At 38.9% G+C, this 24,899-nt stretch overlaps 1 protein-coding gene across 1 annotated transcript in view; it reads left to right on the top strand.

Moving 5' to 3' along the window:
- Positions 1-24,899, top strand: part of LOC145784406 (N-acetylated-alpha-linked acidic dipeptidase 2-like) — a 43,770-nt gene that overhangs the window by 11,252 nt on the left and 7,619 nt on the right. The window contains exons 3-7 of the mRNA XM_082596217.1: positions 7,886-8,012; positions 16,856-17,035; positions 17,233-17,425; positions 17,801-17,886; positions 19,892-20,094. Of these exons, the coding sequence (XP_082452343.1) occupies positions 7,886-8,012; positions 16,856-17,035; positions 17,233-17,425; positions 17,801-17,886; positions 19,892-20,094 (789 nt within the window). The remainder of the gene's footprint in view (positions 1-7,885; positions 8,013-16,855; positions 17,036-17,232; positions 17,426-17,800; positions 17,887-19,891; positions 20,095-24,899) is intronic.

Raw genomic sequence — 24,899 nt, 5'->3', positions numbered from 1 at the left:
CTTGTTCCTCGATGCTTGGATCAAGGATGGGACTCATCTTTACCTTTTATTTGTTAAAAAAGGCAAATTTAAGCTGTTACATCACATTTGCCTTCAGCCTTAACAATGTCGAACAACATTGTTCAGTGCAGAGGTCAAACAATTATTGAGTGATTGATTTAAAGTGAACAACTTTTCGAAAGCATGATCTCATCTTGATAGTTACTCATGTTTTTACAATTGTACATGGTTTGAGACACCAATGCAGACCCTGGTTACTGGGGTTGACAGACTGAAATTTCCATTTGTTGTTGAAGCATAATGCATAGTTTAAATGTTACTGTCAGTGAATTATTCCATTTATGAGGTAGCCTACACTGCCGTCCCAAGGTAAAGCGACGTAACTGCAGAAAAGTTAAAACCGAGAAAACCGAGAAAAAGCGCTCGTAAACCCATAACGACATTTTAATCGCAATTCAACATTTGATGCCTCCAACTAAAAGACCTTGCCTACTTTTTGTGTCAATGGGAACGAAAACATTGATTGCTGTCCTAATTTTCACTAATTAAGATAATTAGTGTAGTTACGTCGCTTTACCTTTGTAAACCTGATTGTGTTTCTGACAGTGCTGCAAAGGCAAACCGGCGCATCTGACGCAATATATTGAATTCACGCGCAAAATATGTAATATGGTTCAAATACAATGCAGTATCTTTAGTTAACATCAATTAAGTCAAGTGAGTTGTCGTTGGTGGGTAGCTGTTCCCAAAAGTGTGGTCGATTTGCCGGCATAAGCGGGCACAGCTTGTTTAGTATGAAACCATGTAGTCTCTGTCATTAGCGTTATCGTCCTCAGAATAATTCATAAGCGTTTTCACAACTTCATGCAAGTCGATTTTTTTACCATTATTCGCGTTGAACTTGTAGCTGCGTTAAAGCTAACTGCTGGTTCTGTTCACTGAAAGGATGCTACAAGACGCTTTATGAAGGGTGTTTGGGTACAAAAGCTACAGAGTCAACACGCAACAAAATATTAACCTTATTTCGTAGATAAAATGTTTTCACTTCAGAAGCTAAGCAGAATTTTATATACAAAATGAGGTTAATATTTTGTTGCTTGTTGACTCTGCAGCTTCTGTACTAATGTTTTCACTTCAGAAGCTAGTAAGAATTTTATCTACAAAATGAGGTTATTCTTTTGCTACGTAATTGTCTTTGCAACACGAGCGAAACAGCTGGCGTTGTTTGGCACAGACTGATATCGCATTGAGAATTTGCGATTAACTCTAGATTCTATTGTAAATCGACATAACTAGCAGTTACGTCGTTTTGGCTTTGCATATATGATCCTTATAATTTATGTAGTTACGTCGTTTTGACCAACAAATATTTCGCAAACTACTGCAGTTACGCTGTTGAGTCTTTGCTGGAAGAAAAATATAGTCTTTGCGAAGCGTTTAACAATGAAAAGTGGGAAAATCAAAAATCTGTAGTTACGTCGCTTTACCTTACTTTAACAGCTGGATGGAGAATTTCCTATGTGTTGCACAAGTGCACATCTTGAGAATTGAACCAGCGCTACACGATCGAGTGCGCTACTTCGACCAACCAAGAATATGAAATCTGTTCAGACTGCTTGCAGAACGCCTAAACAATAAATACTCCGATTAAGAAAACTTACTGCAACATCATTTCAACATCAACATGCCATGCATTTACTCATGGCCACCTGGAGATGTGGCCTCATTTGTCACATTTTGCAGATTTTGATTACAGTTACTGTTAGTGTTTGACTGACATTTTCTGAGATTTTTTTTACTTTTTGCTGTCTCCTTGTTACGGCCAATCTCTGTACAAATCAAACGTCATATAAAACCGTTCAAGTCTACTGAATATTACGTCATGGAAATTCCTAAAGCATGTGCCAAAATTGCACCATCGTTCATAAGACCTGTTTGGACTTGTTTGGGCCTGTTTAAACAGGAAATATTACATCAGCTTGAACACCTGTTGGAATGACTTCATAATTGTCTTTCATTTATTGCGTCACAGTTACTTTCTACGTGAATTTGAGATATTGATATCTATTCTGGTCATTCGTAAAATGATTGTTTGAAAGTTGGCCGCACATTTAACTGTTGGCTTAGTGCTTGCTAGCTGGACAAAGGTTCCGTCTTTTATCCAATTAATCTGTATTGTAGTGACAGTTTTTTTAGAGGTGTAGGCGTTACACCTATTTTCGATAGCCTCGGGCTAATTTTACTGGAATACACTGTTTGAATAGACGTTTCGAAAGTGTGTTTATTTTTGGGTCATTGCATGCAGACGAACGGATTTGGGAATCTTACGTTACAATGTTCCCACGAAGAGATTATGGTTTACCGCTGTGACCATAAAAAATAAAAGACGATTCTCTGTCTAGTGTTTGGCACAGAAGCACTTAGAAGCAAAGAAATAATAAAAGAAGATCTTATTGGTTGGTAGTCTAAAGAAGCAAAGAAAATTAAAGACATTTCTTCTCGGTAGGCAACTGAAGAACTTTAAGCTAAACAGTAAAGACATTTCTTCTCAGTTTGGTACAGAAGAAAAATAACTTTGACATTTATCGGCAAGAAAGAAGATTAAAGGCAATCCATCTGTGCTTGAAGATTCAAGTCGAAGAATCCAAGCAAGTTTTGTGGACTTTAGGACTTCATACTCGTACAGCTACGGTATCGTGCATTTAAATTCTTTTTTGTATTTTTACGGTCTTTGCAGTTAAGTTTTTTATAACTTAATTTTGTGTGTTTGTGTAACTTAATTTTTGTTAAATTTAGCCCTAACATTTAATATGTCTACACTCGGTGGTGACAGGGACTCGACCGCCGTCGACTCGACTGAGTTTAAGCCTGATGATGTTCTTTGCGGTCGGGCAGGCCATTCTGGGGAGGGACCCATTAACGATGAGGCTAAGTCAGTTCGAGAGGCCCGGCATCTTAGACGGGATATTTTGACTCAAATTGGGAAACTTTCTGTGGCCCTAGGTTCTTTGAGTGATAAGCAGGAACTGTTAATTTTTCGATCTAAGTTATCTACTTTAGAAGAGGAATTACGGCATTTCCATGCTCTTTTGACTAAAATCTTTAACTCTGCAATCTTGGCAGAACTTCGTGATAGGGTAGATCCCGAATTTAACTCGTTAAAAAATAACTTTGAACAAAAAGAAAGTGAGTTCTCAGATATGTTGGATGCTGACATACATCCTGAGGATAGCGCCTCAAATGTAAGCACTAGGATGTCTAAGACTTCGTCTCGGATAGTGGCACAAATTAACCTGCAGCTAAGACGAGAGGAGCTCCAGATCCAAGCTGAGGCCGAAGCAAGAGCTGCTGAGGCCATCGCGAGAGCTGAGGCCATTCGAGCTGAGGCTGCCGCGAGAGCTGAGGCCGAAGCGAGAGCGGCTGAGGTCGCCGCGAGAGCTGCTGAGTTCGCACTCAAAGACGCTCAGTTGAGGGCTGAACAACGAAAAGAGGTAGTTTTAGCTGAATATCGATCAGAGGCGGGCTCCCGGCGTAGCTCTAGGAAGGGCTCTTCTAGGCATTCCAGAAGTGAACATCAATCACAGTTTAATTTACCTAACCTTTTCCAGACGCCTGTTCAATCTGTAAGTGGACCTGTACAATCCACATGTTTTCCAGCTGTTTCAGGAGGTCTCGGGGCCGCGGCTAAGGGTCTTCCGAAGGCTGTAGAGCCAAGGTCTGCAAATTACAACCGAACTCCTCCCCCAGAGCGTACAGGTCACGGGGCCGCCATTAGCAGTAATGCTTTGCCGCCTTCACAGTTTTCTGCGCCGCTAGTTTTTGATCGCCCAGCTACACGTAATTTGGGTGGTTGTGAGAGGCGTATCGCGTCTCCTGATTTTAACGTGTGTGAGGATCGTGATCGGGCTGTGCATGTGACTGAGCCCACTCAGCCCCTTAAGGGATATAGCTTGTCTTCTCCCGCTAAATCGAGTTCTCAACAGCAGGATTGCTTTTTTGAATACCAAAATAGTAGGACGTTCTTCGATAAGGCGGCCTTGATTGGTTACGATGGTAATAATATGCCATTTGTCTTCTTTAAAAATCGTGTTATGGCCTTGATGGCAGCTTCGCCCTTTAAGGGAACTCGTTTGACTTTGTTGCAAGCAGCTTGTGTTAGAACAGCTGCACAAACGATTGCTAATTTGGTTTCCGACACTCCTGGCTTGTCAGAGGAAGACAGGATAGAAATGTCGTTAGCTCGCTTGTCCCAACGTTTTGGAGTTCGTGGAGGTCTTTTCGCAGAACCAGAAATTAGAAAGTATCGCTATGGTAGCAAATTGACTTCGATCTCTTCCAGTGATTTGAAAGAGTTTAAAGATGAATTGTCGCAGTGTTTGCTTTACGCGAAAGCTTATGGTCAGCGTGATAAATTAGAAGGACGTTTTGTTTTGGATTTGGCTAAGCGACTCCCGTTTGACGCTAAGCAGCGTTATCTTGACTTTTTAGGTGATCAGTATGGTAGCACTGAGGAACCTACCTTTCAGAGTTTGTTTGAATTTGTAGTACGAGAGGAAACGCGCAAGTCGACTGATTTTAGCATTATGCTAATGGGCGATTCTGGTGAGTCGCAGCAATTTAAAAAGTTTGGCAAAGGAAAATTGCCTTCATGTCCGGTTAGGCAGACGTCGGTAAAACCCCATGATAATGTGATTTCAGGGAGTTCGCAGTACTCGACTGCTGTTGGCGCACCGCGCGGCGGTGTGGCCAGACGTAGTGACATACCGGCATGTTTTTGTTGTTCATCACGTGGTCAAGTTGAATATCATTTTTTGTCTAATTGTAAAGAATTTTTGCGCTTGACACCTAAAGGTCGGAGAGATGTCATTGTGAAAGCTGGAAAATGCTTGAACTGTTTGCGCCAGCATATGGTTAAGGACTGTAATCATGCAAACAACTGTCGTCAGTGTGGGCCTAACAACGATAGGAAACACTATTTTCTTCTGCATGATTTTTATGTGACGTCACGTGATTCTCTGGATTCGGTCGGTAAAGATGATGCTGGTGCCAGAGTTCCTGTGCGTAATGTTAAGATTGGAAATGTTAAAGCAGCCTTTAACCGCGTTACTGCTGCTCGTGTTTTGAATCCAATGACTGGCAAATCGAAGTTGGTGTATTGTCAGCATGATCCTGGTTCGCAGTTGACCTTTGTTTCGAGTGACTTGGTGTGCGAACTTGGTCTTAAACCGTATGATAAAGCGTCGTTTAAAATGGATACTCTGGCTGGTCAGAAACCTACTTGTGCTGAACTTGTTAAACTCAACATTCAGTCGTTAGAGACGAATGAACTGTTTTGTGATATAACTTCGGTGGTTAACCCAGCTTGGGCTGACGATGTTAAGACTTTACCCCATAAACAAGATTTAAGTGGTTTCCGTCATTTTCATGACGTGAATATGTTTCATTTGAATGATTGTAGTACTGTAGATGTACTGATTGGCAACGACAACGCTTATTTGATGTGTGCAAAAGAAGAGCGTGTTGGTGACAATCGTAGTGAACCGCATGCTTTACTCACTCCTCTCGGTTGGTTGGCTTGTGGTGGTAAGTCACCCTTAGTTGAAAGCGTTGCTAAAGTGTGCAGAGTGCAGACGTCTTCAGAGTCGGATGTCATCTCTGGCTTTCAGCGTAAAATTGAGTCTCGCGATATGGAAATAGCAGACCTGAATAAAGTCATTCAGGATTTGACGTTGCAAAATGAAACCTGTGAATTGTCTCGCAATGATAATTTGGCTAGAGAACTTGTCGAACCGAATATTGAGTTGAAAGATGGTCGATTTGAGATACCTGTTCCGTTGAAGGAAGATACTGATTTACCTAACAATTTTGTGTTGGCGTCAGATAGAGCTGCTGATTTAAAGAAGAAGGCTTTAAAACAATCTGAATTCCGAGGAACTTGTGTAAATGATGTAATGTCTTCTTGTCCTGAATTGTCTGACTTGTTAAACCCTCTGGCAGATGTCTTGGCTAGATTTCGGCTTGAAAGATTTGGTTTCATGGCTGATGTGACCAAATACTTTTTTCACATTTTGGACTCTTCAATACGTAAGCCCAGTTTTATTAAACTGCTTACGTACACAGGTAGTGCCGTTCGGATCGTGAACGAACGCCCTTTGGTACCTTTGAGTGACGACCCTAGGGATTTTACTGTCATCACCCCTGCCTCACTTTTGACCCCATACTTAGACCCATACTGTGCTGTTGGGCAACCACATGATCGTGACCAATTAAAAAGGGATTATCGGTTCAATTTGTCACTTTCTCAGCAGTTTTGGAATAAATGGATCGATTTTTACTTGCCAGGTCTTCAGGGCCGGAAAAAATGGCTAAAAATGGCCGAGAATTTGGAGCCTGGTCAACTTGTAGTGGTAGGTTCTCTCCAAGACATTGGTAAACGTGGGAAGTATCAACTTGGGAGGGTGCATGAGGTAGTTCCACAAATTAGGAAAGGGAAGCCTGTGGTTCGTAGAGCCAAAGTTGCCGTCTGCAACTATGATGAGAGTACGGGGAAAGTGAAAGTAGACTACGTGTTGAGGGATATTTCGTGTCTCGCCCCCGTAAAGAACACCTAAGTGTTAGGGTTTGAGCCTGGTTTTGTCTGCGGTGGCCGATACTTGTCTGAGCCCGGAACAGTCGGTTATTATCGCAACTATTGTATATAGCGTCATTTTGCGTGTACCTAATACCTATGGTACCAATTTCATGTATCGTCGTGTTTATTCTTATTGCTGTTCATTCTTTGCATGCCCTTTGTATTTGCGTATTAACTTAAACGTGAGTGATTCAAAAAATTTGTGTATCGTGTGTTTTATTCATTGGCTCACGATTGTCCTTCAATTCTTTTTTAGTTATGCCATGTTAGACTGTCATAACTAGGGGCCGCTATGTTACGGCCAATCTCTGTACAAATCAAACGTCATATAAAACCGTTCAAGTCTACTGAATATTACGTCATGGAAATTCCTAAAGCATGTGCCAAAATTGCACCATCGTTCATAAGACCTGTTTGGACTTGTTTGGGCCTGTTTAAACAGGAAATATTACATCAGCTTGAACACCTGTTGGAATGACTTCATAATTGTCTTTCATTTATTGCGTCACAGTTACTTTCTACGTGAATTTGAGATATTGATATCTATTCTGGTCATTCGTAAAATGATTGTTTGAAAGTTGGCCGCACATTTAACTGTTGGCTTAGTGCTTGCTAGCTGGACAAAGGTTCCGTCTTTTATCCAATTAATCTGTATTGTAGTGACAGTTTTTTTAGAGGTGTAGGCGTTACACCTATTTTCGATAGCCTCGGGCTAATTTTACTGGAATACACTGTTTGAATAGACGTTTCGAAAGTGTGTTTATTTTTGGGTCATTGCATGCAGACGAACGGATTTGGGAATCTTACGTTACAATGTTCCCACGAAGAGATTATGGTTTACCGCTGTGACCACTCCTAATGATAGAAAAGCTTTTTGTTGCCTTGGGGAAACAGTAGCAAATGAGAAAAAATAAGTTAAAAAACGCTGAATCAGACTATTATTGAAAAATTAACAGTCTGAGTAAAATCTTCGAAATCAAATTTTCTTTGTTTTTCAACATGTGAGGATGTTAAAACCTATTGCGTCATTTGGGGAAAACAGTAAAGAAAGCGTAAAAATATAATTTTTAGAAAATTTATTTAAGCATTCGCCCAAATTAGCAAAATCTGGAAATTTCTGCAAAATGTGACAAGTCAGGCCGTATCTTTAGGTAGCCATGATTTACTACAGTTTCATATTTCATTGACGTATCACCCAACTAAGACATTGCTGGTTTATTTTGTTCTGACATCTGTCTTTTAAATTGACAACAGGGCGATCTTCTTTACGTCAATTTTGGAACTATTGAAGACTTTATTTATCTCAACAGAACGCTGCATATAAATCCTGCTGGGAAGATTTGCATAGCAAGATATGGAAGTATATTCAGAGGAGACAAAGGTGCATGTTTCTTTCCAGTTGCAGATGCTGAAACACAATTGTAAACTATCATTAGGATAAAGGGAAAAATATTTATTTAAAAATAAATTATTATTAACATATACACAGTACGCAATCGAAAATTACGTAACATTCAATCGAGCCTACCAAACAGACCTCAATTAATCTTTTGTGCGCATCGTAATAATTGTAGTCCAGCCAGTCACTCTCACTAAGCGCGGCACATGGTTGATTTCGGTAAGGGGTTCTTTCACGGCGCATTAATTTCGTTTCGTGCTCTTTGCCAAAAAGTGCGTCTCCATCAATCAATCAACAAGTTCCATTGTCAAAGTTACAACGTAAAGCGCTGCCAACACTACAACACTATCTCTTCTACGACTATGAGACATTACTTGCGTACGCTTGTGCACCACCAATTGTCTCAGTATGTTGTTTTTCACCCATTCCCCCAGCTCTTGCTTGTATAAATGCGATTGCCTTGCTGTGAGTGCAATTATCGAATTGTACGGTCTCTGACTCTGAGAATGTCAATCAAGGCCACCTTAATTAAAACAATCAAATCATCATATTTTATTGATTAAAAGGGAATTCTAACTTTGAATTGCACATTATTTGACTATACAGTATTTTCAAAGCCGTTTGCTTGCTTTTTAAAGGACAAGCTGAATTAGGCTAGCTTCCAATCCTAAATCACATGATGAGATAGCGATAAATGAGAAATGAAAGACATTCCATAACACTGTCAACAGCATACTTTAATCACAGACAGGGGCTCCGAGAGGGGGGGAAGTCGGCTGCTTTCCCTCCTATAGCATAACATTGTAAAGGAAAAACGAGTAGTTTTTCGTTTTGTCACATTTGAGGGAGGCCCATTTTTACTACTAAAATAAAAATTTATCAACTTAAAAGTAAATCAATTTTTGAATGAAATGTGTAGTTACAACTTTACAAGTATTTTTCGATCATTGTTATGTTGTTCTAACTTGAAAACTAGTGCTGCTTTGGCTAAGCGTGTATTACGTTTGCTTAACTAACTGTAGGCCTACCTTGACATGAAAAACTGGATCCAATAGATGGATCCAACATATTTGGAAAAGCGTCCAAGCAAGATTGAAGAAAGTGAACCCTTCTTTTCTATTTTCTGCTTATGGATGTCATTGCTTAAATGCACTAGAGTTGGAGTTCATGGTGTGCAGTGTTGTCCAAATATTATATCATTTTTGAGTAGTGTAATTGATCGACTAAGCTTGTGTCATTTTCAATAGCAGCCAATCCAGATAGGAAATTCTAAAGAAAGCTATACCATTTCCAAGCAGCCTAGTTGAACAGTTTCAAAGCTGTGCTTCTCTGCTTTGTGTAGATCACAGTTCTAAGCGAGATTCGTTCTACTAACCTATTTATGCAGCGATAAAGAACTGCTCAATGTTTTTTGACCCCAGAGGAGGCTCACACGACGACGACAAATGGACAATAAGCTGATGAATTTAATGAAGTTAAAGGAAGATGTAGGCTAATCAAAGTTAGAGAAAGCTGGAAAGTAGCCTACTCGCAAGCTTACGCTGTTACAGGAACTATGAATTAAAAAAAGATTTATTTTTCTGGGGACGGAACGCTCCAACAACTCCGCTTCACCAGCTTAATCTTACAAACAAAATTTATTCTACTGTGGTGCTCTATGTTGCAAAGGATTCGCTAGCTGTTGGTAGTTTATTCACAAAATAATGTATCAACAAACTCAAAGATATCGATAAGTTTGAAGTCCTATGGAAATATCATTGTATGTCTGATGTGTAGTTGTAAGCATGTGGAACAAATTTAAACAAGTTGTACAACAATGACATTTTGGATAAGTTGGTTGGCTACTTTTGAAAGAAAGCTACCTAGCAAACTTGAGCTGCAAACCGGAACGCATCACCCCATGACATCTACTCAAGGAAATCATTGATTGCAACTTTCAAAATACTTTTCCAAATATGTTTGTTGCCTTGCAAATTTGTTACCTAAACCAGTACCTCCAACGGTTGCGAGTTGAAAACGTGGTTTTAGCACACAGAAATTTGTAAGATTTGTTTACGCACCACCACGACTCAAAACCTAATTCACGGTTTATGCATGTTATGGATCAAATTAGACCTTGCAAAATCTTTATTAGCCTATTTGATGCTGTGATCCGTAACTTTGCATGGCAAAAGGTTCGGAATGGACAGAATGCTTTGTTAAGCTATTTTCATTGCCCGCATTGTGGGTTTACAATTTTTCCTCTATCTACTGTAGGTTATACTAAAATTACCACCTATAGCAATTTCGATTCACAACATGACTGAAACCAACGCAGACGCAGTGACGCAGACTTGTCAAGAGAGGAGACGTTATCACCGACCCAAAAGCGGCTCTTGCAGGATTCCACACAACGAACAGACAAGAATTCATCAGCAAACATGCCCGCACTGCCTTAACACTAGAGAGTTTGAACAAACTATACTGCATTCTTTGGATATGGTGCATTTTTCTTAGAAGTGTCTTTATTTGGGGCCGGAAAATCGTTTTGGTATGGGAACGAAACTCTCGTCTCAACGGCCGTGGCCAAAGGCACCATGTATGAGGTGTGCATGTGCAGTGCACATCATATAACTTTACTGCAATTCTTTCAAGAGAAATTGAGCAACAATGGCAATTTTGCAGCAAGTGTAGTCGAGTGATTTTTGTTGATTTTCATAATTATTGAAAGAAGTTTTTTCATATAGACTACTGTAGATATCACAATCAAGAAACTAAAATGGTCCTGGGCAGGTCATATAGCAAGATATCAGGACAATAGATGGACTAAAAAATTAACAACATGGACACCACGAGAAACCAAAAGAAAGAAAGGAAAACCAAAAGTAAGATGGAGGGACGACATTGACAAACAATGCAATACAACCAATTGGTACCAACTAGCACATAATCATGTAAATTGGCATGAAAAGGGGGAGGCTTACGCTCTGCAGTGCGCTCTCACAGGCTGAAAATGATGATGACTGTAGTGTAGATATATCCGTTGTTTAAAATCGAAAGTTTAAAGGAATTCAATTTCACGATGAGGAAAGTAGCCAAGTTCGGCTTAAAACACATGATACAAATTCAGTACTTGTATTTTTGCTGAAAAATGCTTTTTGGGGCCCACTTTTAGTATTGTTTCCCGACCACTCGACCAGCCATGATTTCTCTCGGAAGCCCTGATCACAGATGGACTTATGTGCCCTTAAACGTATTTTTGACCTAATATCATTTTTGTTTGCTCTTTTTTCAGCGCGTTTTCAAGATATTTCTAGGTTTTGTTGTTCAGGTTTGACTTATCAACAATTTCGTAATACTGTAATGTAAATTTCAACGCCAGTGTTTTTGTTTGAAAGCTACAGAACATGAAAAGTATTGTGATATTATCAAATGAGATTTTAAGGGTAAAGCGCTTATGAAACAACGTTTAGTTAAATAACATGATGCGTTGTTCTGGTGCAATCTAAGCTGAACTATCACACGATGTATAAAGTGACAGTCTGCTTTTATTCCGACGTTTCGTCAATCAGACAAAAGCAGATTGTCACTTTATACATCGTGTGATAGTTCAGCTTAGATTGCACCAGAACAACGCATCATGTTATTTAACTAAATGCCTGGTGAACAGCCTCATTTAATTTTCAGCAATGAGTAGATTAGTTCACAAATAGGTTTAAGTGCAGAAAATATGTATTTAACCCTTTGTTAAAAATGCGGGACCCATGCGAAGGTGGTTAACCCTATATTAGTAGGCCTATGAGCTGTTTTTGTACGCGGAAAGCATGTCACGCATTGTCACGGGCTATCTTAGCCCCGTGCTAATTAATCGCTAATAACGGGAGCTATTAAAATCACAGAGCCAAAATATTTTACAAGATATTAGCCATGTGTATTGTGCATAGAAATTAAACTTTTACCCAACAAATTTATTGAAATAAATTGTTTGAGATGAAAAAACCTCGGAAAGTCGGTTTTTATTTCAATTTCCCAAAAATAGCTTCAAAATTGAAATTTTTGAATTATAACATAAAGTAATGCTAAACTAAACAAAAAATTACTTTTTCCTATAAATATAATCCATTTTTGGGCGTTTTTACATTTCAAAGTAATTGCACTAACATTAACATATATATAACCATCATTGCACGAAAATTTCTAGCCTCCTGAGACGAAATACTTATTGTGAAGGGCAGGAAGGTGGAAAAATGACCAGTTTAGGTTTAGAAAATTCGCAAAAAATAAAAAATAAAGTCAAAAAATTTCACATTTCTAGCATATTTCTTTCTGTGAAATATTTCACTTCTAGAGTGGAGGGTCTTCATTTAGCCCTATGTCGCTACAGATAGGGTTAACTCATATGCAAAAATTTTGAATATCTGATAAGTTGGTTAGAGATTCATTTGCAAAGATTTAACCAATCTGTTGTGCTTTGTATGTTGACGTGTTTGTGTAATGTAATCAGCGATTGGATATCAATCAAGAGAGGCGTTAGACAGGGATGCGTGCTCTCTCCAAGCCTTTTTTCGTTTTACAGTGAGATCATCCTCCGATGTCTTGATGATGAAGCTGGCGTGAATGTTTAGGTAAGTAACTTTAATAACCTGAGGTATGCTGATGACACTGTCTTTGTGGCAAATTCGGAAGCAAAACTACAAAATTTGTTGAACAAAGTAAATGAAAGAAGTAAAGAATTTGGAATGGAAATGAATGAAAAGAAAACGGAAACGATGGTAAACACAAAGAAAAAAAAGTGAAATTCCAATCTGTCAAATAAAAATGAATGGAACAACCATAAAACAAGTAAAAAGTTTTCGATATCTTGGGACAACAATAAACTGGGACGCCAAAGATGATAAGGAGTTCGATATACGTATTGCTTAAGAAAAAGCTTCTTTCCAGCAAATGAAAATAATATTATGCAACAAGAACATATCTTTCACAACCAGATTCAGAATATTAAAGTGTTATATTTATCCAATTTTTGAATATAATTTAGAAACCTGGACAATTACCAAATCAATTAATAAAAGAATAAATGGGTTTGAAACATAGCATCTTTTCACATATAAACTAGGTGGGCACTTGCCCACCTAGTCCCTTTGCTTGCCCCCCTAGACCTTTCTTTGCCCCCCTAGTTTGAAACTAGGTGGGCAATTTTTAAGACTTAATTTTTGTTTAAATTAGATCCAAGTTAAAGAATGAACAGCTAAATTTAGTGGTTCTCAACCTTTTTTTGGCTGCTACCCTAATCTCCGCCCTGAAGCGAGCCAATCACCCCCAAGATCAATTTTCAAAAACAAAGTGTTTGTTGCTATGTACCGTATTTCAAAGGGCTAATTATGACAATCAAAATGCAATACACAATGCTGAATACAAGATGACAATGCGTGGTAAACATTCAATGCGAAGGTTGGACCTGGACTTCAGCCGCCAGCTTTGTGATCCTGGGCTTTGTGGTACTGAGGGCGATTCTTGTGTCGCTTTCGACATCCAGGCGATTGCGCTTCTTTGTCTTCATTCCCAAGACAGTTGAAAACCTTTGTTCACAGCGATACGTTGTTGAAAAAGATGTCAGGATATTTAATGCAGTGTCGCTAATGTTGGTGCGTCCTGGAGTCTGCCAAACCAGAAGGGTTCCTATCCAACTCTTTCCTCTTGAATCAAGTTTCAACATTTCGTTTATTCGGAGAGTGATAAATTCTTCTTTGGCCGGAAAGTCGTCATCATCCACCTGGCTGTCATCACATGTGAAGGGCTAAGCGCAACATTGGAGACTAGCCGTGTCCAAATTCGGAAAGTAGTTGGCCAATGTCTATCTTCTTGGATTGCTGGCCTAAGTGGTCAGCTATGTCCTCCTTCAACGCCGCTGTCAACTCAAGTCCATTGCCTTCGAAGTAGCCTACATGTCAAGCGTCTGAAACTGCACTACTGTGCCTCTTTCACATAGGTTGTTCAACAATTCAACCTTCGTGATAAATGCAGCTACGGCTACTTTGATGTCGATCACAGTTACATTCTTGCCTTGAATTAACAGATTGTCTTTATTCAATTCACCAAAGATATTAGCCAGGTAGCACAGCTGGGAAATCCACTGTTGGTTAGGGAAGTATTCAGCCAAATCGGACTTCTTTTCTATCAGAAAAACATGGACAGCCTCACGAAGTTCGACCAGGCGGGTTATCAGCTTGCCACGAGACAGCCATCGTACTTGTGTGTGGTACAATAATTCTTCGCATCTTTCTCCCATCTTCTTGCACAGTTCCTTGAAAAGACGGCTGTTAAATTCCTTTGCTTTTATAAAGTTCACAACCAACCTTTCCTTTGCTTTTATAAAGTTCTCAAACCGGCTCGGTGGCTTAGTGGTTAGCGCGCCCGCCTCTGAATCGGTAGGCAAGGGTTCGATACCTTGTCGGGTCATACCAAAGACTTTTTAAAAATGGTACTGAATCTAATTTCTGCTTGGCACTGAGTAGCCTAATGGAGTGGATTCGGGTAATAATGTACTCAGTTGCGCCTCTATACGGCTGCATTGACACTGTCTGCTTTGTAAAGCGCTGAGGAGCAACGCATTCTGCGATGGATACAGCGCTATATAAAAACTAACATTATTATTATAACCTTCACTTGCTTCATTGTTTCCAAATCGGGTCTCGTTACCCCCCAAAAATAGGGCAAATTACTCCCCGGGGGTAATTCAACAGGTTATAGAAAGTGCTAGTCCAGCCTAGGGCATTTCAAAATCACTTGAACTTTGTATGCAACAGATAAGCTAGTCAACATTAAGCTCAATACTAGTAAAGTTTGTCTCCAAAGCAATGTATTAGATTTTTTAATTACAGCTTAGGAATACATCAACTTTTCAACAAAGTTTGAATGCATTTTTTCAAAACTTGGGGTAACAGCGTGCTTAGAACGCACCAAATTTAATGTAATTTTTCAAATTTTTCTGTGGGGAGACCTCCCACTTCGCCCCCCGGACTATTTATTGCAGCACCACTGCTCACAAACAGCACCAGCCGCCACTGATAACTTCAACTCTCGATCGGCAATAATCTTTGCGTCTACTACCAACTACCACTACTACAATAATAATCTTTCATAATAATAGTTTACGCAAATTACGCTACTATTTATAGTAGGTTTGATGGTCTATACCAGTGGTTCTTAAACTAGGGGGCGCGCCCCCCAATGGGGCGTGTGAGGCTCACAAGGGGGGCGCAAGAAATTGAAAAACTCTGCATGAATTATAACTAAACATGTCTTCACAACTACGCTGGACACTGTGGACAGTCAATTGTTGAAGATGACACTTTGTGTTGCAGTGGCACAGTATGTTTGTAGAGCGTGTTGTTGTCACATCTCGCATTCTTTGTGATGTTTTAGACGTTGCTAAATGTTTGCGCGACACCTTAACTCGTAACACAACGGCTTTCTGACACAGCAGCCTCGAGCTTTAGTTGTAATATTAATGGCAACGACTGACCAACAAGTGACAGAGGCTAGAAGTACAACATTATCCCCAACTCTGATAGTAGGCCTACCATGCGAAAATTATATTTTTAATTTTAGCATTGATTTAATTAGGTTTATTTTTAATTAATCAGTACTATTGACATAAAATGAGTGGGGGAAAAGAAAAAGTATGACAAAAATTATCTGAAGTTTGGCTTTATAGATGCTGTAGTAAATGACCAAGTTGTACCACAATGCGTTATATGTTTTTAAAATCTGAGCAACGACGCTTTGAGACCAACTCGTTCGCAGCGTCATCATGAAAAAAAAAACACCTTGAGTACCAAAGTAAACCTTTAGCTATTTTCCAATGCAAGAATGACTCTTTTAAAAAAATGAAGATCGCAAGTAGCGAGTGCTTTCGCCAATCGTTGTCGGCGGAAGTTATAAAAGCGTCTTTCAGAATTTGGCATCGTCGAGTTGGCTTACCTCGTGGACATTTTCGAAGCCCGTGATAATTTAAACCTGCTCCTGCAGGGCAAGAATACAAATCGCATAAAAAATTATGATGCCATCTATGCTTTCATAGCAAAACTGGGGCTGTGGCATCGACGAGTTCAAAAGGGAAACGCAGCTTCATTTTCCAACCTTGATACTGTCCTTGAGAAAACACCAAATTGAACTGAAGGTATCCACAAAAAAGTTACATCCTTCGCATTAATGCAACTTACCTGGAAATAAATTGCTGTTCTGCTTAATGTTTAATGATTTTGCAACCAGGTGGGGCGCGAATTTTGTTAAAATTGTAAAAGGGAGGCGTGTCTCAAAAAGTTTAAGAACCCCTGGTCTATACTCTAGTGACTTCGAGAAGGTACAATAACGTTACATCATAAGAACTCATTGTTCTGTCAAAGTTTACTACTAGCAAATATCTTTATGATGTCACAACACCCAATACCTGGCAAGTCAATCAAAGAATATTCCCGACTTGCACTTCCGCAAATGTTCTGGAAATACGTCACATAATAAAGATTTCGCAATCAGAGGTCACTACAGGACATTAACCGATAATAACATATCGCTCAAGAATTCCACAATCAAAACAGCACGTTCGCTCAAGATACAAAGCAGCCCGTCGCGAGGCCTTGCACATTGATTGTGACAAGATAAAAACCTAACGTTTCTTTCAATCAGTTGTTTTTCTATTAGTTTTCAACTTCATTAAACTTGTTCTACTGGTCTACTTTTCTTTCAGTTGCAGGCCAACGACACAGCTTACTATATATTCAAACAATGAAAAAAATTTTATATCTTGTTATACAAAGCAACCATCCTGACATATTTTATAACAGCTACCCATGCCGAACAATATGGATGCATCGCATTAATTCTTTATTCCGACCCCGAAGATTACACAGTTCCATGGGCTGGCGTGTATCCTGATAGTTGGTTCCTTCCTTCTACTGGAGCTCAAAGAGGGACGCTATTTTTAGATCGTGGAGATCCAAGGACGCCAAACTATCCTGCAATTGGTGAAGTATTGTTGCATTTTTGTTGTCTAGATTCTAATGTTGTGCAAATTCAATTAAGCAACAAAGCTGATTTGATCTGACCGGAGAACAAAATAGACCAGAGGTCAGAAGAGTTCGTTGGAAAGGCTCATCTGCTTTCACTGTTTTCAACTAAACTTTGCTCTTTTCAAGTATTTCTCTTTTGCTCTTTCTTGCAGATTCAGCTTGGCATATGCCCGAAGATCAGCTAAAGGAGACATTGCCAAAGATTCCTGTGACTCCCATTGGATACATCGATGCTGTGAAATATCTTGAAAAGTTAGCAGGAAGTGAAGTCAATGATACTTGGAAAGGAGGACTTAATATTACGTACAGATACGGACCGGGGTTTAGAGAACCTTACAAAAACAAGTAAATTAAAAATTATAAATATGGATATAAATGCTCTGAACAAATATCAGGCTTGGTTAGTTAGGCAAGCTTAGACATAACTCAGCAACAACACTACATTCAACATCATAAAAACAAAAAACATTAAGCAAACGTTTTCGGCTGGCCACACAGACCTTTTCAAGCATATAAGAAAAATATTTTAAAAGAAATACTAAAAAATCATAGCCTACAGTATCACAGCTAAAATATGGTCAAATCTAAACATTTGAGAAACTGCTTAACTTGCTCACACAAAATGATGGCTGAAAAATGATGCAGCACAACGGGTCAACTATTTGAGAGGTAACATAAATTGTTAACAATTAATTTTAAAACCTTAAATTGTTTTTACAGAACACTGAAATTGTCGGTTAAAACCGAGAACGAAAAAGCAACGATCCATAACGTGATTGGCTACATCAGGGGAAGCACCGAACCAGGTAACGTTATTTTGGTGCCAAACCAATTTTGTTGTTATGATTTTATGATAAATTTTGTTGTTTTAATTTTTAAATTGTTCCAATGAAACTCAATCAAGCTATTTCTAAAACATTGGACTCCTTAAAATTTGCATGTTTTCTTCGTTGGGTCTTCTGGAAAAATTCTGATTCAAAAGTACCCATTGGACCCCTACCATCGCCACTGCCTTCATTCATGACACAGTGGTGTGCCCTCTACCCAGAGATGGACGTGATCTTGATCTTGAAGATCACAAGTGATCTTGAAGATCGAGATCGTGATCTTGATCTTGATCTTCAAGATCACTTTTTTTTGGTGATCTTGATCTAAGATCACTTTTTTTGTGTGATCTTGATCTTGAAGAACAATAAGATCAAGATCACTTTAAAATTGAAGTTTACTTACTAGATAGAGTCATTTTTTTAGAACTCGTACTGTACAAAGTAGTTAGTGGCAACTACTAACATTAAGTCACTGTTAATATGATATGTGTCCAACAAAAGACGATTTAAAGCCTCCATCTAATCTGGTCAGTGTTGCCATTTCAAAATTGAAAAAGTTTTCTGTGTTGGTCATAATAAAGAAGTCAACTTCCGTGTACTTTATGTTGACGTATAATAAAAAATGATTTAACTTTGTTCACAATTTCCATGTGTGAATTTTAAAGAAATGTTTTCTTTCTTTGACCCAATTTTAGATATTTCAAAAGTCTAGAATGGCGGTGTTAAAAAATCTGGACTCTAGCCGACTTTGGTCATGTAAAGTGGTTTATTGCAGCAAATCAACCAGACCAAGACTTGTTTACGGTCTGAGTATGGAGCGGTTTGTCTGACCGCAAACCTCTGAACTTTTTTGATAGCAGACAACAGTGTCAAGGTTGCCAGATGAGTAAATGGTGCAATAAACATTGACATAATAGGCCTACAGTGAAAGTTATAACTACTTAGTAACACGAATAAAAACTCCCACATGAACCAAACTAAAATTTGGTAAAAAATGATGCAGTTCAAAGTTTATTTTTATTTATTTATTATAAATAATAAAGCTTTGGTAGAGAGTTTGCTTTGTTGAACCATAGAGAAATAAAACATAGTTTTATTGTTTTATGTTTTATTTCTCTATTATAAATAAAAAGTATAAAACTAATTGCAAATTTTGCGACTTTTTCAGAACTACTATAATTAACCTCGGCCTTGGGTGTGACGTTGCGATTCTAGGCAAACTACGTCAACAATTGATAGGTCTAATAGCAACAGTCACTAACTTATTACAATTCTTAGGCCAGCGATCGAGTAGTTAAAAGTAAAAGTTAGCAGTACCAACTATATACCTTTACCCAGGTTGCTTATAGTAATTACTTTTTGCAACATCATTGATCAAAAACTTCATTATTTTTCAAGTACACAAAAAGTGATCTTGATCTTCAAGATCACGATCTTGATCTTCAAGATCACATAGTTTGGTGATCTTGATCTTGATCTTCAAGATCACCTATTCTTGGTGATCTTGATCTTGAAGATCACCAATACTGGTGATCTTGCCCATCTCTGCCTCTACCATTACTGTGCCATTTGTTGTTCATTCTTTCCGTAGCTACGACTTACAGAAATTAAATTTTGGTCACACTAAATGTTATTTTCATACCTGCCTAAATTATTCAACTGTGGACATCTACACCATAGCCTACTAATCTAATTCATTCAAGCCTTCAAGGGATAGCATAAATATCATCAACAGGCTCAAAAGTTGTTCAACACGAAACAAATCGGGTTACGTGCATTTTCAAAGTCCGGATATTAGGTATACGAATTCTTATTGTAGCCTACGATAAGCACATAGGCTAAGTGCTTATGGTATGACAAATCAAACTCTCTAGTGAAGCTCTATTATTTTTTTATTGATGAAATACTTGCGTTTTTGTTCAAACCATCGAATGATGATAAAACTACACATTTTGATTACAATGACATTCAATTTACTACACAGACAGGTACGTGTTGCTTGGTAACCATAGAGACGCTTGGGTGTTCGGCGCTATGGATCCTTCTAGTGGGACTGCTACAATGTTGGAAGTGGTGAGAGCATTTGGAGAGATGGTGAAGCAAGGTTGGAGACCAAGGCGAACTTTGATGTTCTGCAGCTGGGGAGCTGAAGAATATGGACTCATCGGATCTACAGAATGGGTTGAGGTAATGCATTGTGTCGAGCTAAGCTTATACAGTATGTCATAACAAAAATATACCTTTCTTTGTAAAAAATGGCCAGACGGCAATTAGTATTTTCTTACAATCCATAGCCTACTCTTACCATACATTTGCAAATACAGCGGCCATTTTGTGCCTATTTTACCTGCAAGCATTTTACCTCTTCCCAATGGTGGCTTGTCATCTGTGAGATTAAACTGACAACTTGCTACATGGGCTTGTCCGCTGAGGTTGACGGAATAACACATTTTCTTAAATTAATCTAACAAACGATAAATTCCAAAATTAATTCGTACAATTTTCAAGAGTAGCCTAAAATAGCCCAGCGTCTTGTAAAATTCATTCTAACCACAGTAATTACCAATATAGTCCGGCAGAAGTATGACTAAACCTGGAAATTTTATGCAAAGTTTTTTTTTTTATTGATTTTGGTAGCCTAGAGTCTACTCTTTCAGAATCTGCCGGGTGCACTCCGCGCACCCTTGAGCGTTTTGAGAAATTCAAGATGGCGTCCAAAATGGCTGCCGTTTCAGATAACTCCCTATAACTCAGTTAGTATTTGACCTAGGATGATAATTTTGGTGTCTAACCATATGTTTTGAGGGGCAAGGAATACATTGAAACTATTTATTTGACTGGTTGGGGATTGCATCATGTAGAAATGCAATAATGCCGCCAATAGGGCTGCCATATTAAAAAATTCAAACAAAAACAAACAAATTCACTTGTATTTGGTCTAGAATGACAATTTTGGTGTCTATCCGTATGTTTCGTTGACAAGGAATCCATTTAAGGGATTAAGACAGTTGCATATGAATTATATCACAGCAAAATCCAAAATGTCTGCTGATATATTTGCTGAATACTTATAGAAAATCATTATTTTTGCGACTTTTGCTTGTGAAATACCATCTAACATATAACATCACTCACAAATGTTACCATTAGTTATCACAAATGTTACCATTAGTAATGTACAAGCCTCTCTCACAGTCACAAGACAGTCAGTTGTGGTTATCATCTCGTCATTAAGTCACCTAGTCCATAAATCTGTGATGTTGTCCAATTGAATTAAAATGCTAAGTAAGAGTCTGGTTGAAACCTGCAGCATAACACGCACAGAATATTGCACATTTCAAACCATTCCTTGTGCAGCTGCAAGAAAGCGTTTTGCAGGGGTTGTCACTCTTGCATCCACATCTGATCATGACAGTTTCTGGGGTGAGTTCAACATTTGCGGGAAGGAGGACCGGTTGTAGCGTTTTAAGTGTCGAGTCTTTCACCCATCCGTACATTTCTGCATCAAGTTCGGGCGGATTGCTGTCTTCCAGTGAACGCCACACAATGGCTTGGTGATGGGCCCTTCTTACATTCTCTTTAAAGGCTTCACTTGTAGGAGGAAGAGAACAAAGTTTTGGTGGTACCGCGGAGGCCCGACCCGTTTTGGATGCTCATATCCTCCAGCGTGCTTCGGACATTGATTTACTCGTAGTATATTGACTGTAACAGGCTGACATGAATAAGGTTGCCTGCGCAATCACTGATTCTATGGGAGAATCAATGACCCCTAAAAGTGACAGTGAGTGACCATCTTTCAGAACCTTCAATGCAGTAGCCTACCTTTGCCAACCCCACAGCAGCATGCTACCGTATCACACCCAGTAAGAGCATGGGCTGGCAGGAGTTCATTCACAAAAGACACATGCTTCTCTACGGTTTTTTCAATGTCAATGACTGTTCGTTCCTTAATTGGTGATTCCATGGTGATACGATTTTTCATGCTTCCAACGTGATAATAATGAAGCAAGAGAATGAAAACGTCAGTGTCATCGGATATCACAGTTATATCACTCTCTTCATTATTTCGAGCAGACAGCATCACCTGTTGGACAATGATATTGTCCGCTTCCTTATGACTACTTGAAAGGTCTTTCCTTCTGATCACTACACCACCATGGCTGATCTCAAATGGGGCAACGTCCTCAACAATCAATATCAACTTGTGAGTTTGGGTTTATTCATGGAATGACTCGTCTTCAATCAGAAGTTTGACAATCAGGTTTATCAACTGCTTCTTGTTTTCGGTCACCGTCAATACAGTCTTTTGAGGTGGTAACTTGGTGTTCAGGCTCTCGACTGCGAGCCCAACGCGCTAACCACTCGGCCACGGCTGCCAAAAGTATCGACAACTACTTGTACCAAACCGTCTGATGCATCAGATATGCCAAGACAGGATCGTTCCATTGTTGCAGCTTTCACAGCTGAACGCTTAAAGCGTAATACCTCGTTATAAGAACACTTTCTTACTTTCTTACTTCTCTACTTACTTTTCTTATACTTATTTCTTTATACTTATTATACGATATTTCTTACAAGCCTGCTGAGACGCAAGTTCGCACTTATCAGTCAGAAAGCAAAGTGATTACGTAGCATAGTGGGAGTTCGAGATTAAGAAATTTACAGTAACTATATATCAGGCAAATATATCAGCAGACATTTTGGATTTTGCTGTGATATAATTTATATGCAAATGTTCTAATCCCTTAAATGGATTCCTTGTCAACGAAACATACGGATAGACACCAAAATTATCATTCTAGACCAAATACAAGTGAATTGGTTTGTTTTTGTTTGAATTTTTTAATATGGCAGCCCTATTGGCGGCATTATTGCATTTCTACATGATGCAATCCCCAACCAGTCAAATAAATAGTTTCAATGTATTCCTTGCCCCTCAAAACATATGGTTAGACACCAAAATTACCATCCTAGGTCAAATACTAACTGAGTTATAGGGAGTTATCTGAAACGGCAGCCATTTTGGACGCCATCTTGAATTTCTCAAAACGCTCAAGGGTGCGCGGAGTGCACCCGGCAGATTCTGAAAGAGTAGACTCTAGGCTACCAAAATCAATAAAAAAAAAAACTTTGCATAAAATTTCCAGGTTCAGCCGAAAAATTGGATTTGGCAACCGGACTAATATCTTTTCAAATAGTAACGCTGCAAAAGCTTCATGCTACCACTATCCACAGAAAAGCTTAATATTAACCACAATGGTCGAATTTTCAAGTCACTGGCCGATAAAAAATTGTTTTTGGTGCCTAAAATATTAGTCCTATTGGGAGCGTATCTGGGGCGCTCATTTTAAAATTGCACCCAGCTTTTTCCAATCACCTCTAGATTGTTGACTTAATAAGATGTGCCCCTTATGGTACACTCCGAGTGGTGAGAGCCATAGTTCCACGTTCAAAAGGACGCCGGTTTAACACCGCGCAAGAGCATGTGGCTGTGACTTTGGCAAGACACTTATAGGCCTGCCGTCGATTGCAGAGTGGCGCCGATTGGACTACAGCCCTTGATTTCTCTCACGATTATGAACAGTTGGCTGCTCTAGAGAGAAATGCCTACTGCCCTTCTTAGGGCTATGGCCAGCTGAAATGAACTCCTCATGACGGTGAATTTTGCATAGTTTTCGTGCACCTCAATACCATATGGATAGAGCCCTGGAACGACAATCGACAGGGTGCCGGTTTGACACCGCTCAAGAGCATGCGGCTGTGTCTCTGGCAGGACACTTAAGGGCATGCCTAAAGGTGGACACGAAGATTGGCTTCCTTGCCTTGTCGTCCACTTAGTCTAAAATCTTTAACCACCAGGTGTAAGCCTGGATACGACGACAAAAATGCCACAGTGCAATTACACTGTTTCATGTTATTTGCGGAACATCAACATAATTGTTTATTGATGATATCTTAAACAACTCAAAGAGATCAAAGATTTCATAAGCGCAAGAAATGTATAAAAATATCAGTTTATTTGATCGATAGGCTACATCATCAAAAGTTATCTATTGGTGAGATTTTTCGAGTACCTAATACAGTGCGCAGACTCAGGGCAGTTTCTTTATAGTCTTCAATGGTAAACAGCCATCATTCTGATCTAAATATCATCATGATAACTGTTAGTTATGTATGGTTAGTAACGTTGACAGGTTGGATATTTTTTGGACTCAAGACCGGGATGATTTTATGGGCCAGTAAGCTTTCCAAAAAGCTGGAAACTTGAAAAAACACTGCGTATTCTTTGAATACACAACTCATTCGAATGATAGACAAAACACTAGAAGATAGTCTCCGACTTCCTACCACTAACATTGAAATTGATATAGAAACGATAGTATCAGAGAAACCTCGACCACAGGCATCTCACTGATAGAGATTTGCAATAAATTTTTATTTGCTATTGCAATTTCGATTACGCACATAGGCCTACTATCATTTTATTGGAAATGGCCCGCAAGTTGTCACGTTTTTGTAAAGTGGCCCGTAAGTCAAAAGTAGTTGGACCACGCTGGTTTAGACTTTAGAAATTGAATATTCATTTTGCATTTTAGTTGATTTACAGCAACATTTATAGCTTACCTGTGTTCAGGGGATGCGAATGCTTACAGCGATTGCTTATCTCACGACACTAGAGAAGAGGGGTAGTTGGTACAGCGCTTAACATGAGGTTCTTTGTAAAATTGCAGAAATTGTCTTGCAGCTGGTATAGTCAGCTACAGAAAACAGTTAGCAAATGATATGTAGAGCATATTTAAGGAATAGCCAACTTGTTTAAAAAAAATAAACATTTTTTAAAGGTTACCAGTAAGCTTTTTCTTAAAAAAGTGTTTGCAGTAGGCCTAGGCTATTGTAGAAGGAAATAATAAATTTTCAAGTGGCTGGTGGCAGATCAAAAATTTATTCGATCGAAATAAACTTTTTACACAGTGTTCTATACACCCAATGGA

The sequence above is a fragment of the Aplidium turbinatum genome, chromosome 15, assembly GCF_918807975.1.
Source record: "Aplidium turbinatum chromosome 15, kaAplTurb1.1, whole genome shotgun sequence".
Classification (NCBI taxonomy): domain Eukaryota; kingdom Metazoa; phylum Chordata; class Ascidiacea; order Aplousobranchia; family Polyclinidae; genus Aplidium; species Aplidium turbinatum.
Note: the sequence above shows the minus strand (reverse complement) of the source record. Positions and strands in the feature narration are given on the sequence as shown.